This window comes from Acomys minous (genome assembly GCF_964271855.1).
Source record: "Acomys minous genome assembly, chromosome: 2".
In the NCBI taxonomy this organism is placed as follows: domain Eukaryota; kingdom Metazoa; phylum Chordata; class Mammalia; order Rodentia; family Muridae; genus Acomys; species Acomys minous.
Window position 1 is genome coordinate 129,184,792 of NC_140484.1, and position 13,341 is coordinate 129,198,132.

Sequence of the window (13,341 nt, forward strand, 5' to 3'; positions counted from 1 at the left end):
CAACTGGTCAACTTCATCTTGTCTACTTAGTCCAGGGTCATTCCACTTCAGAGATTAAGATCCTAGAGATGTATCCTAATTAACATTTACCCTCACCCTCACAGGTCCTCCTAAGTATTTGAAAAAGTACTTAAATGTATGTCTTTTAAGTTATATAAATTAAATATCTGATAATCCCACTGCTGTGTTTGTCATGTCTGTGAGAATAATATCAAACATCAATTATGATACTGTATTTTTCAAAGTGGCCGTAAGCATTTCAGGGTCATCATGGGATAGAAACCAAATGTTGCCGCTTCCTCAAGCAGCACCACATGATCCTGTGTTTGTATTAATGGGGAAGGGGGAGATCGCTAAATAAACAAGCATTTCTGATGGTTGACTTGGTGGGCTAGGGGTAGCGCTTTCTTTTCGCAACGTAATAAAAATTGCCCATCAGTTTGAACCATGCAAATTGCTGCATGCAGGCTCGACTGGTCTCTCCAAAATGGGACAGCTTATTTTGTTAACCAAATAAATTTCAGACAGTTGCTAAGGAAACTAAGGGATTCTTTGTGCAATCTATTGCATCGAAAAGAACAACAACAAGCAGGTAGGGCCATTGCTAGATGATTGGAGATCCAGACCCCAGTTAGATGGGTGTGGTCGGGACAATAAAGACTGTGATTGGGAAGCATGGCCGTTCCAATGCTTCCAAATCTTCCACATTTGATGGTGCTATCTGACCAGCAACTCATTATGTGCATGATTGCATATTTGGGCAGCATTGCTCTAGAAAGCTTGAATCTTTCTAAATTTACAAAGGTAAAGATTCGTATCAATGGAATCCATGCTGTGAAACAATCAGCTGTGGGGAGGGATAAGGTCTAAACTAAGTCTCCCGTACCGTTGGGTGAGACCTAGAGACACCTAGTAGTGGTCTCTCTAGCACCTAGTGTGCGTCCCTTTAGACCCTGACTACACTGAGTCCTGCTTACAGCTTCCTAATTAATAAAAACGATCAACTTTCATACCCTGACATACCACAAGGTTCTTAACTGGACTTCGGGTCTGGCTGGCTAAGTCTTGACATTTACCCTGAATTGAGCCCCCACTGGAGTTGCTGCTCTTTGAGAGGGTCAGTGCACCCCGACACCACCGAGAGTGTCTCTTCAGAGTTTTCACCTATCACTCCTTTATTTAATCCCCTGAGAAGCCATATTCTAAGAGGTAAAGAGGTTTCCCAAGTGCCTTCATCTCCCACTGGCTTGTTAAGCAGGCAGAGCCTCGGTGCAGAGATGTTCTTCATGAGAATCAACTAAAACTGATGTGAATGAAGGCACTTGACACAGCTGGAACTCATTAACCTCTGCCTTCACTACTATTTCTCCTCCTAATATCTGGTATCTTGCAGAATACACATGAAGAGAAGGATTTTATACACAGGCTGTTTCCCCTCTACCAACCTCCAACCTCTCTCTGTTCTCTTCCACCACTGGTGTAGTATGCTTTTGCAATGGAACATTAAAAAAAAAAATTCTAGTCCTCAGGCTTTGTGTTCAGAATTACAAAGAAGAAATCTTATGATCTGGAAAGACAGGCAAAGGAAGGATGGAATTTTCTTAAGGCAAGAAGGAAGTTTTTCCCCCACTTCTAGCCCCCAGCCCAGCCCTGGCAATCTCAGATTATCTTTCCAGTCCATTCTTTCCCTCTCAGCCCCCAGTCCACACCCATTGGTCCAGTGTGGAGCCAACATTTCCCTCGCACCTGGCCCACATCTTTGAACTATGAAAGAACCCCTCCCCCGCTTCTGTCATGTTATTTGGGCAAGAGACACATGCCCTTGCCTTAAAATCCTACCTGAGTTCTGAAGAGATTAAATTTGTGGACCCAGCCTGAGCTGTAAGGCTGCTGGACCCAGCCTGAGCTGTAAGGCTGCTGGACCCAGCCTTGAGCTGTAAGGCTGCTGGACCCAGCCTTGAGCTGTAAGGCTGCTGGACCCAGCCTTGAGCTGTAAGGCTGCTGGACCCAGCCTTGAGCTGTAAGGCTGCTGGACCCAGCCTTGAGCTGTAAGGCTGCTGGGCCCAGCCTTGAGCTGTAAGGCTGCCTCCTCTGCTGTGCTTTCTTTCCTCTTTGCTAGGGAGGAAGGGAACCCTGCTGGCTAACGTGAGGGACTGGTTTTCCATTATTTATTCTGAGACAGGGAACATCTGAGTGCAGACAGTTCTCTAGCCCCCTTGGCTCCGACTCCTCCCTTCTCTCAGAGGAAAGCAGCCTTCGGAATTAGCAGGCATATGCAGCTTTCTCAGCTCTTCCTAGAAGCGGTAGGTTCAGAAGGCTTTTGTTTCACAAGCCCCACCTCCCCCCACCCCTAGGTCTGCCTCCCTGGGAGAACTTAAAGCTGAGGGTGTACAACTTTGTACCTGCACTATAAAAAGGTTACAGCCCTGGGAACCCACAAATCAGATAAAGAAGAACGTGAATAATTCTCTCCCATCCTAATGCTTTGTGAGTTGTGCTTCTGTCTTTGAAGTTCCGTGACTCACAAAGTGGGGGTTTGTGTGTCTTCATTTTCTAGGTAAAAGTCTGGGGCACATTCCTTCCATAAGGAATTAAATGCGAATTCTTTCTTGCGTTAATGGTAGAATATCCATGGTGCTTTTATTGATAACGTGCATTTTAACTTTTTTTTTTTGTTGGCACATTTTTAATTAAAATAACATTTAATGGTTTAAAGTTAAAAACCTGATGTTTCTGCCTAGGAGTTTATAAGGGAATGATAACATATGGAGAAGTTTAACATTTAAATTGAATTTTATTATTTAAAACAGTAAAATATTTTATGACTACAACAATGCCCTGCCAAGCTCCATTTCAGCATCAAATGTGCTTTGTAAGGAGTCTTACAAAGCTGAGGGGGGAAAGCCATCGTAATGTCTTCTCTCCAAATGCTTTTTATAAGAAGTTCCACAAACGTGTTTTCTTTGCAAATGATTCTTGTTCTCTTAGAACAGCTTAGAGCATCTCTAACCACATGAAAAGCCTTCGAGCCAAGATGCGAGGGGGAGGGGGGTCAGGCTGGGGGGGTTTGGGGGGGATAGGAGGGATGTTTACTCCTGACAAATACAATGGCGCCTGTTGACTTGATTTGAGGTCCTAAGGGTGGTCTTCCCAATGTCCCTGCCCCTCCTCCCCACCCTTAAGAAGGCTAATGTCTGGCAGGAAGCTAGGGCTTATCTTGTTCATACACAAGTGTGTTTAATTACTATGAAGAGGAAGTTTGGTAAGTAGCCTTCCTTCTTGGGGTTTGTTGCTTCCCCCCAAAAGCAGTCACTGCTGATTGGCAGTGGAGCAGAGCAAGAGATGTCATTCCTGAGCGCCCTTCATCCCTTGTGATCTAGGGCTTGGGCCGGGTTCAATTTCTAAGTATGCTATAGATTTCATCTGTGGACCTGAGAAGTTCCTTTAACCACTTTCGCACACACGCACACAGACACACACACACACACACTCACACACACACACACAAACTGCCACAGCACTTTCAGACATGTTTCCTCCTTTCTTAAGCACCCCCTTCCTCATCATTGTCAATCCATGGTGCTCTTCTAACACACACACACACACACACACACACACACACACACACACACACACACGTACGCTTAGGATATGGCTTCCAGTTTTCACACGAACATAAAATACTTCCCTCCGTTCCCATCATGTCTCCTGCTACAGGGTTGGAAATTGAATGGGAGACAACACCTCACTCCCTTCTGTCTTTTCTGCTTTATCATATAGCCTTTTACACACACACACACACACACACACACACACACACACACACACACTCACAAAATCACAAAGTTATTCTCATGTGACCACCAATGCTTATTTTTAGGATCAAAATATATCTTAACAAGCTGTGGCATTATGCAGTAAACAGATGGTCCTTTGGGAGGAACCCATACTGCTTTGGAAGAATGACTATTTTTAGCAGAACAATTTGAGCATCATTGGGGGAAAATTCTAGACTATCTTACTCATGGTAGATGGGGAGCCTGCCAGGCAGCTGGCTGCAGACCTCTGGGGTGAAAGGTTGAGTGGAGTTCTGGACATTGGGGTGCTGGCTCCTTGTTGTGTATGGCTGACCAGAATGCTGTTGTCTTCCCTTCCCCATGTCTTGGTAGGAAAGCCAAGTAGTTTCTTTCCAGAGGACAGTTTCATAGACTCTGGAGAAATCGACGTGGGGAGACGGGCTTCCCAGAAGATTCCACCTGGAACGTTCTGGAGATCTCAGGTGTTCATAGACCACCCTGTACATCTGAAGTTCAATGTGTCGCTGGGGAAAGCAGCTCTGGTTGGCATCTACGGCAGAAAAGGCCTCCCTCCTTCCCATACTCAGGTAACTGGACCTCACACGCCCACTGACCTCACCAGCTTTGGAGCTAACGTAATCAAAATCATAAACATCTCTCATGCATTCTGGGCTCATATGCGGATCATTTTAGCTCCAGAATTTGACCAAAGGTCAGGTCCCAGAGCACTAGATGGGCCTGAACTCTGGTGACAAAAGAACCACTGTGCAGTCCTAAACATCACAGCCTCAGCTTCATGTGAGATAAGATAAATACCTTCCATCTCCTAAGACCTGGCTAGGTAGCTGCTCGGGGCTTACTAGTGAGGAAGCAGGGCTTCACCCCTCCTAGGGGTGTGAACACTGCCTGATGAGTTTTTCTGGAGCTTCAAACCAGCAGTCCTGGGGCAATCAGGGCTTGTGTTTGACAGATGGCATTTTGCGCTAATCCAGTTTAGCTCATGACTAACCCATCCCCACTCAGTGGCCTTGTCCCACTTCAAACCCCTAAGTTTCCCTTCCATACTTGCGAGCCTCCAGTTATCACAAAGCCTCTACCAAGGCACCTGCCACTGAAGACACCATGGCTATCTTAGTATGTACATAATCAGGGAAAGAATTGCATGTCCCCAAATTAAAGCAAAGCAAGACAATGAATAATCATTATGTATGCTACATCCATGAAGGCTCTAGATCTAGGGAGGGCTTGTTTGGTCTGCTCTCCTTGCTTCCTTTTTCTGACTCTCTTCCATCCGTCCTAGACACGCTAGAAGAATCCCGCAGGGAGCTTGGCAGGTGGAGGCGTCAGTCCATTGCTAACTTTGCTCTCTTTGCTCTTCAGTTTGACTTTGTGGAGCTACTGGATGGAAGAAGGCTCCTAAGCCAGGAGGCAAGGAGCCTTGAGGTTCCCCAGCGCCAGTCCCGGGGCACTGGTCCCCCATCTAGCCACGAGACCGGTTTTATCCAGTATCTGGATTCGGGAATCTGGCACCTGGCCTTTTACAATGATGGGAAGGAATCGGAAGTGGTCTCCTTTCTCACCACCGCCATCGGTAAGCAGCCACACCCTCCCTCCGCTAGTGTCTTTGGATGAGAGGAAGGGTGGACTCAGGAGTTGGAACTGAATAGTGATAGCTCTTGCCCAGAGCTAGAGCTGCCACGCAGAACCTGCAAGGTCAGCCCAAGTGGACTTGCCGGGTAAGGGTGATGTGTGGACCACCAGCTGCCTCTCAAGAACTAGGAGGCAAAACTGACATTCCGATAGGCACCCTGGATGGCAGGCCACACAGAGGACACATCGCCCTCGTGGCCACTTGCCTCCCTCCTGTCTTTAAAGTCTCACCTAGTTCAACTGGCTAATTTGTCTTCTGGGCCTCTGGTTTTGGTTGGGTTTGCCTTTTACTTTTGAAATCGGCAAACGCTGGCAGATGAGAAAAGAAGAGACTGGCTAGAAGACTAGAAGAGAAGGCAAAAACAGCAGAGCGAGGGCCCGGAAGAGCAGTCTGCAGGAGCACTGGGGTCTCCTGAGAGCAGGCATGTGCTGTTCTCTGACACAGAGTGAGCCATGGTATCGAGAACTCAGCTCCATGGACCCGGCTCCTGGACAGGTGAATTGCCTGCCTAGTGGGTACTTTAGGATGCAGCTGAAAGCACTTGGCCCTGGCTGGGAGTCTCTCTGGCAAGGGAAATGGAGTTGAAGGAAAATGTTTCGATTTGGCAGTAGGTTTGCAACACTCTTCAAAGACCCCAAGTCTCCCTCCTAAATGACAACGGTAGTTATTTTCAGCCCAATGCCCCCTTATTTGCAGTTTTGCCTTTCGTATTGAGGCAGAATCTTCTATGACAAAGAAGGAAGGGTGGGCATCCAACAGCTGGTGTTGAGGAAGGAGATGTCCCTCTGTGTTGTCCTTGACAGGAGCTGTAGTCTCCACAGTGCACACTGACTGAGTCTCCTTGGTTGGTTTGGACTAAGCAGGAGTCTGACCTTTTCTCTGTTCAGGTTCCTCTCAGCAGGACCCTTGGCAGCTCTGGTCTTGGCAGTTACCATGCTATCGGTTTCCCTCTTGAGCAGTTTCTTGTGTGGTGTGGTGTGGTGGAAAATAGGCTTAGTCCAGAAGCTCTACCATGAACTTGGCTTTTAACATCATACCAACCACTTATTCTTTTCCATCTGTCGGTTTCTTAAGATTCTGGAACCTGAGGCTGGAAAGATAGCACAGCCGTAAGAGCACTGAGGGCTTTCTCAGAAGGCCCAGCACCCACATGGCAGCTCACAACTCTTTAGAACTCTAGTTCCAGGGCAGCTAACACCATCACACAGATGTACATGCAGGCAAAACATTAATGCACATAAAATAAAAATAAATAAATTTGCTGGGTAGCGGTGGCACACCCCTTTAGTCCCAGCACTCGGGAGGCAGAGACAGGTAGAGCTCTAAGTTTGAGGCCAGCCTGGTCTACAGACTGAGTTCTAGGACAGCCAGGGCTACACAGAGAAACCCTGTCTCAAAAAAAAGTAATTAGTTAATTAATTTTAAAAGATCCTTGGCTCTGAAGCCGTGTCTTGGTAGTGACTACTGACATGGAGACCAGTATTACAGCTCCCAGTTCCTGCCGTTGGAGGCTGGGCTCAGGCCTCACTAACATCTAGGCTGTCTTCACTTTTCAAGTTCCGCACGGCAGAAGTCACTACATATTGTCTTTCTTGATATGGTAGCTTTAATCTGGGGACACAATCTTCATGCCCCATGGCATCTGAGTTCCCTGGTGTCTCAGCCTGACTCCTGGGTACAGTTCACAAGGAGGCACACAGCATCCGGCCCACAGAGAGCTGGAAGCCTTTACAGTCAGATTTCTGTTTTAATAACTGGGTATAAGTATAAAAGGTTATTAATTTAAATCCCTACAGAAAGCCATTTTAATTAGGACCCGCATCTTAAAACAGTGAGGAAATAGTGGGATGTTCCGTTGCCAACCCTCAGCTTGTCGGAGTATGCGAACCTTTCAAACTAAGGCCTTGGTCTCTCCTTTCAACCTGGCTCCTCTCCTCTCAGCTGCATGGTGAACACTGTCCCTTAACCCCTTCATGCCTGCTAGAGCAGGTAGGCTGTATCTGCTTCCTACACATCGAGGCACCAAAGAACTACCTGAGGGTTTGGATAAATGCAGAGTCGGCTGCAGCGGGTCTGGGAGAGCAGTACCCGGCAGAGCCCTTGCTGCTGTGCCCGTCCTAAACACCAAGGGGTTCTGGTCATGGTCCTTCTCAAATGCTTTGGGACAAAGGAATCAGCTGAGGCATGGAGAAGAAGTTCCGATCCCTGGTCCTTTCTTCAGAAAGTCTAACTGAGCAGATAGACAGCCCAGGTTTTCTTTCTGCTAACAAGGCTCCAAAAACACCCCATGGAGCGGCCTCCCTATTCTTCTCTTCTCTTGAGCTTCCATGTCACTTCTCGAATCATCAATGACAGGCCACCCTTCCCTATCTGGAAAAAAATTTTTAAAGAGGTAGTTTGCGGTCCCTGTTGTGAGGATTAGAAAAAGCAGTAGAAAGTTGTGCCGCTACACGGGGAGAAGCGGCTAAGGTACTCTGCTCACTTCCTTTCTCTTCCGTTTTCTCTCGCTGTCTCTCTGACCTGTCTGCCTCCCTTCAAGCTACAATGATTGTGTAATGAACACCGGTTTTTTTCCCTTTAATACAAAAACAGACTGATTCTGATGTTGCTATTAATCCCTCTTTCCCAAGAGTCCCCAGCATTGAGTCTCAGCTGTCTGTGATCGTTACCTGTGAGCTGTGAGCTCTAATTTGTCTTGGCAGGTTAATTAAAAGTTTAGGTCTTGCTTTAGCAAAGTCATTATGGTCCCAATATACAATTATAACTCTTGGGTTTGCTTAACACACAAACTGGAATATGACCCTCCTTTCATTACTTGCTGAAACACAGATCGAGAATTTAAGAAGACCTGAGATGTCAGAATGCAGGGTATTTACGTCTGCTTGTAATTAAGTAACGGCAGAAATAATTGTGTTTAACAAATGGCTGCATTGTGTATGTTTTTGCTTTTCCCTCCGTTTAATGCAATCCAGCTGATGGCTCTAAATTAAATGAGTTTATCTTTTGCCTTGGAAAAAATGTCTAAAAGCACTTTCCAAACTGGATCTACAAATAATTCCACACAGAGAACCTGATGCTGACAGTTCTCAATGAACTGGATCTAGGGCACACACATGTATGCATGCACACACATGTATGCATGCACACACATGCACATACACACGTGTGCACATTCCCACTGAAACCAAGCTAGTTTTAGAATAAAATATGGCATCTGCCTTCTGAAGCAACAACCTTTCCCTAGCACAGGGAGGTTCAGCATCAGAGGGGACTGTTTCTACCCTTGACTCCCATGTGGGGATGGCAGCCTTGCTGACCGCAGGTGTTAATGACATCACAGGTCCACTGGCTAAGCAAAGGATTTTGACATGTGTCTTTTAAGACTTACAGTAGCTGCGTGAGGAGGCAGGCGGCCCTCCCCACTGCAAATGAGGAAGTTGAGGTTTAAGGATGCTACAAGAAAAGCTAGGCGTGATTTCACACCGGCCTCACGGCAGTGCTTAGGCTTTCCTTCTTTTTTTAGTATGTTCCCTCCTCACCTGTCATATTTAATTTGTTTTCCATATGTTCATCAGTTCATTCACTCATCAAATATCTAAAACACATCTAGCATGCATTGGAGACCATGCTTTGCTCTTATGTAACTTACAGCAGCCTTAGACAAGAGGTGTGTGTGTGTGTGTGTGTGTGTGTGTGTGTGTGTGTGTGTGTGTGTGTAGATGCCAAAGGAAACTGTTAGATGTTGTCCTTCGGATGTTATCAACCCTCTTTGTGCCTGGGAACTCCCTGTTTAGGTTGGGCTAACTAGTCATCAGGCCCCAGCATTGAGATTATGCGTACCACTAACCTAAGCATTTTTATGCTGCTTCTGGGAGTTGAACTCAGGTCCTGGACCATGCAAGGTAAACACTTTACTCGCCCATACATCTCCCCAGCTTTGAAAGAGATGTTTTAACTTCAATGTAACTTTACAGATGAGCAGGCTGACATTAAGAATGCTTAAGATGACTTGCCCAAAGGTACAGACAAAGCTAAGATGGAAACTTGAATTCTAAATCCCCCCAGGTCTCCGCTGTGCAGGAGTCTCACGCATTTGCCATGGATACAGTTTAATATTTTATTTCTGTTTGTGTTCTATGGATCATAACTTCCCCCCGTGTTAACTTGCCTCCAATTACCAGTAAGAACCTCACATTTATCCAGGAAGTTTTCTTGAGAAATCATTAAAAAGACCATGGTGAAAAAAAAAATCTTACGGTATCCAAAACTTTAAAAACGAGAACACCTTTCTGAGGTGGCTTGTCACCCTGAGGCCTGACAAGTGAGCAGCGTGGTATTTTGAGTCTCCAGCTAAGGAATTTATCATTTCATTTGGGTTGGTGCCGAAACATAAAAGGACAGAGCAACCTGACACCGCTGCAAGGTGAGCCCGAGCTGCAAAATGACAGAGGTGGCCCGCAGTGGATTTAGAAGGCCAGATGGAGAAGTGAGGAGTGCTGTTAGAAAGTGCCGGCCGTGGGAGTCTGTAGAAGGAACATGCTCTGTCTTCCTGGTGCTAACTGAAGGAAGGGATGCTCTTGTTTATGCTCAGGCAGCCGCTGGCAATCAGTCCGCTCTGCATCCAGGCACTGCAAGTGGTCCAGCTCCTGTCTTTGCTTCCATCGTCCTTTCTGCTTGCTTCCCATTTATTATTACCCAGCCTTGCTTCTTTTCCACACTGTGTCCCTGGAAAAAAAGTAGCTCGTGGCTTGGATTGATGGAGATGGTGTTTATACAGTAACTGCCTCTGAGACAAAGGAAAGGGCAAGAGAGGTCATTCCTGGAGGCACAGATCAAAGGGCCAGGAGGCAGGAACAGGAGGAGGGAGTGCCCTGCTGACTATCCCAGCAGCTCCCGGGCTAGAGGAACATTTATTCTGGTCCTTAATGAAGGAGTGGCCCAGTCATATGTAAATAAGATAGAGGACTAGTAGGATGGTTGCTGCCAACTGGTAACCTAAGTTCAATCCCTGAGACCTACACAGTGTAAAGAGAAGAAGTGACTCCTACAGGTTGTCCCTCTGATCTCCATATGTTCATCATGGGTGCCGCACATGCACAGGAGACAACACACACACACACACACACACACACACACACACACACACACACACACCATAGAAATCTTGGGGCTGGCTGCGCGGTCGGTAGAGCAGTTCTGTGCCACTGGAACATGTGGCAAATGAGTCACAGAGGGCAGCCTTGACTGCTACCCTGAGCAGAGAGTTAACTCTGCAGTCAACATAGGACTTTGCAAATGAAGATAACGTGATGAGAACCAGACGGCTTTCTCTGAGGCCTGGAACAGGAGCCATTTATTTATGTGGTCCAGAGAGTTTACTGGGTTTGTAGGCTGTGATCTGGTGGTGGGGATGGGGCGGGGTGGTGGGGTGGGAGGCAGGCATCAGAGATGACAAAGGATTCTCACAGTGGTGCGAGCTGTGGGCTCTCTTGGTTTCCTCTAGTCCGTTGCTCTTTGTTCTGAAGAACACTAGGTTCCCACGCCTACATTTCTGCCTGTCTTCAGGCCATCATAATCAGGTCCCCTCCCGCATGATGACCCAGAGCTTGTTGGACCTTTACTGCTTCTTTAATTCCCTTTTCTTATCAGGCATCGGTCTTTGACTGTTTTCGCTAGGATCTGGTGAGAAAGTAATTTGTATACAAACCAGCTACTGGGCCTCAAAGAAGAAACCAAGAAAGGTGATTGAGACCGTGTTCAGTCTTTAATAAGCCCGTCATCACCACTCCCAGCCCCTTCCCTTTGCACTCTACTGCCCAGTAGAAAGAGGGCAGAGAAGAATCTGGCTCTCATGATGCTAAATTAACCTTCTTGTAAATGGCATTGGTGTACTTTGTGGGCTTTCTAATGGAACCACTCCTTTGGAACAGTGCCCCGTGCATTCACCTCCCCTGATATAGTGAGTCATTCTGACCAGCTGTGGCATGAAAGTGAGGTCAAAGGAAAGCTCAAGTCAGCACACGCTGGAGATCGTGACCAAGACCCTATTCAGAGGAAGAGCTGGGAGTAGCCGAACGCTGCATCTGCGCACTGGAAAACTAGCCCCGCAGTAGCTGCCCCTGTTCCCCACTGCCCAGCTCCTGCTGCTGCTCTGGGTATCTTATCTCAGACATCTGAATGTCCTAAGCCTTCTAACACTGTGGCTGCCCAGCAGTAGAAGGCCCTGCCTGTGTAGGGAGGATTTGAACATGTGACTAGTGTGTGAAGAACAATACTCAGGTGCCATTTCATGTCACTCCTACCCCAGGTGTGTCCAGGAGTTCAATGGGGGACCGTGGGGACAATATTCTCCTGTGCTCTGACAGTCTTGCTCTGAAATTTTGTTTTCATATTTGCTGCCTCATGGTCTTAAGGTAGCTGCTACACACACACACTCACACATGCACACACACACACCACATACCACACACACACACACAGACACACCACACACACATGTACACACACACGCACACCACACACACATCACACAGACACAGATACCCACACACACACAGACATACTACACACACCACACACACACCACACATACACAAACACACCATACATACCACACACAAACACACACACACCATACACATACACACCACATACACAAACACACCACACACAGATCACATTACTAAAGTAAGAAGTAAGCCTAGGGATGCTATAAGCTAGAAGAGCCAGGGCTTACTTTCCCATGTTAAGGAATAAAAGAAAAGAGAAAGAGGAAAAGAAGAAAGAAGAACAAGGAAAGAAAGCAGGATTTTCCCCTAAAGCATGTATTAAGTTGTGTTTCCTGGATATTTGGGCCTGGAATGGAACAATTTTAGCTTGCTATATTGTCTCTTCAACCAAAACTAGGTTCCCAGAAACAAGGGGAGTAAGCAGCCAGCAGTGTCTGCCTCAGATCCCATCCTTTGTGTTTGTTCCACAAACACCAGCCGGGAGCCCTTGGCCTGTGGGAAACTAACCCAAAGCTTAGGTCCAACTATGAGGCAGCCTAGGACTTGACCTTGGAAGTGATTCCAGGGGAATCAAGTGAGATTAAGCTAAGGAAAAGGACGTGCTGCATGGATAACTGAGGGAGAGGGCAAAGGACTTCACTCAGTTTCTTCACAGCACCCAGAGAACCAAACACTGTGTCCTTCATGTGATATTTTAAGGAGAATGGTCAGCAGTCTCAGAGGCAAAACAGCAAAGACCGGATTGCAAAACAGACTGATACAATATCATTTTCTCTATTCATTTATCCACCCAGTGGTTCCTGATTGCCTTTTTTTACTAGCTACAGCCCGAATAGGCATTCCATGTCTGTGTACATAAAATAACCATGTTCCATGCCCTGTTAGAATCTGTAGATATGTTTAAACTCCTCATATTGAAGTATAATCATGAGCTCTACATATCACATCTATGTAAAGATCCATGACCACAAATAGCCAATGTGCACTGGGATAAGAAACAAGGATGCTCCCCCGGAAAACACCCATGAGGCCTGAGCTAGACTGAGGGAGGGGTGGGGTCAATTATGGCAGGAGCTATGAAGAGCAGAGCTGGAGGAAAAGCGATGTAAAGCTTGAGGAGGAACAGGATGGGTTTTGAGGAATAAGCGCTTCAAGGGGCTGATGGATCTGGGATGGCTGGAGTGGCAGCCAGGAGCCCATCAGGGAGGGTCTTCAAGGGCCATGGGCAAACTTTTATTTTTCAACACATCCTAAAGGAAGCCACTGCAGGACTTTGGGTTAATCTGATACACATATTTAAAAGTTTCATCGAGTTACGGGTGCTAAGAAGTCTGGGAAGGATCTTCCTGTGACCTGCGCAGGGCAAGTCTGAGCCCGAAGTGGA

The 13,341-nt window shown here is 46.8% G+C and overlaps 1 protein-coding gene across 12 annotated transcripts in view; it reads left to right on the forward strand.

Annotated features, from left to right (window-relative positions):
• The window catches only part of TENM4 (teneurin transmembrane protein 4), a 720,654-nt gene that overhangs the window by 541,524 nt on the left and 165,789 nt on the right, over window positions 1-13,341 (forward strand). For all 12 annotated transcript variants that reach the window (XM_084773614.1, XM_084773618.1, XM_084773619.1 and 9 more), the window contains 2 exons: window positions 4,170-4,384; window positions 5,178-5,388. In XM_084773614.1, the coding sequence (XP_084629740.1) occupies window positions 4,170-4,384; window positions 5,178-5,388 (426 nt within the window). The remainder of the gene's footprint in view (window positions 1-4,169; window positions 4,385-5,177; window positions 5,389-13,341) is intronic.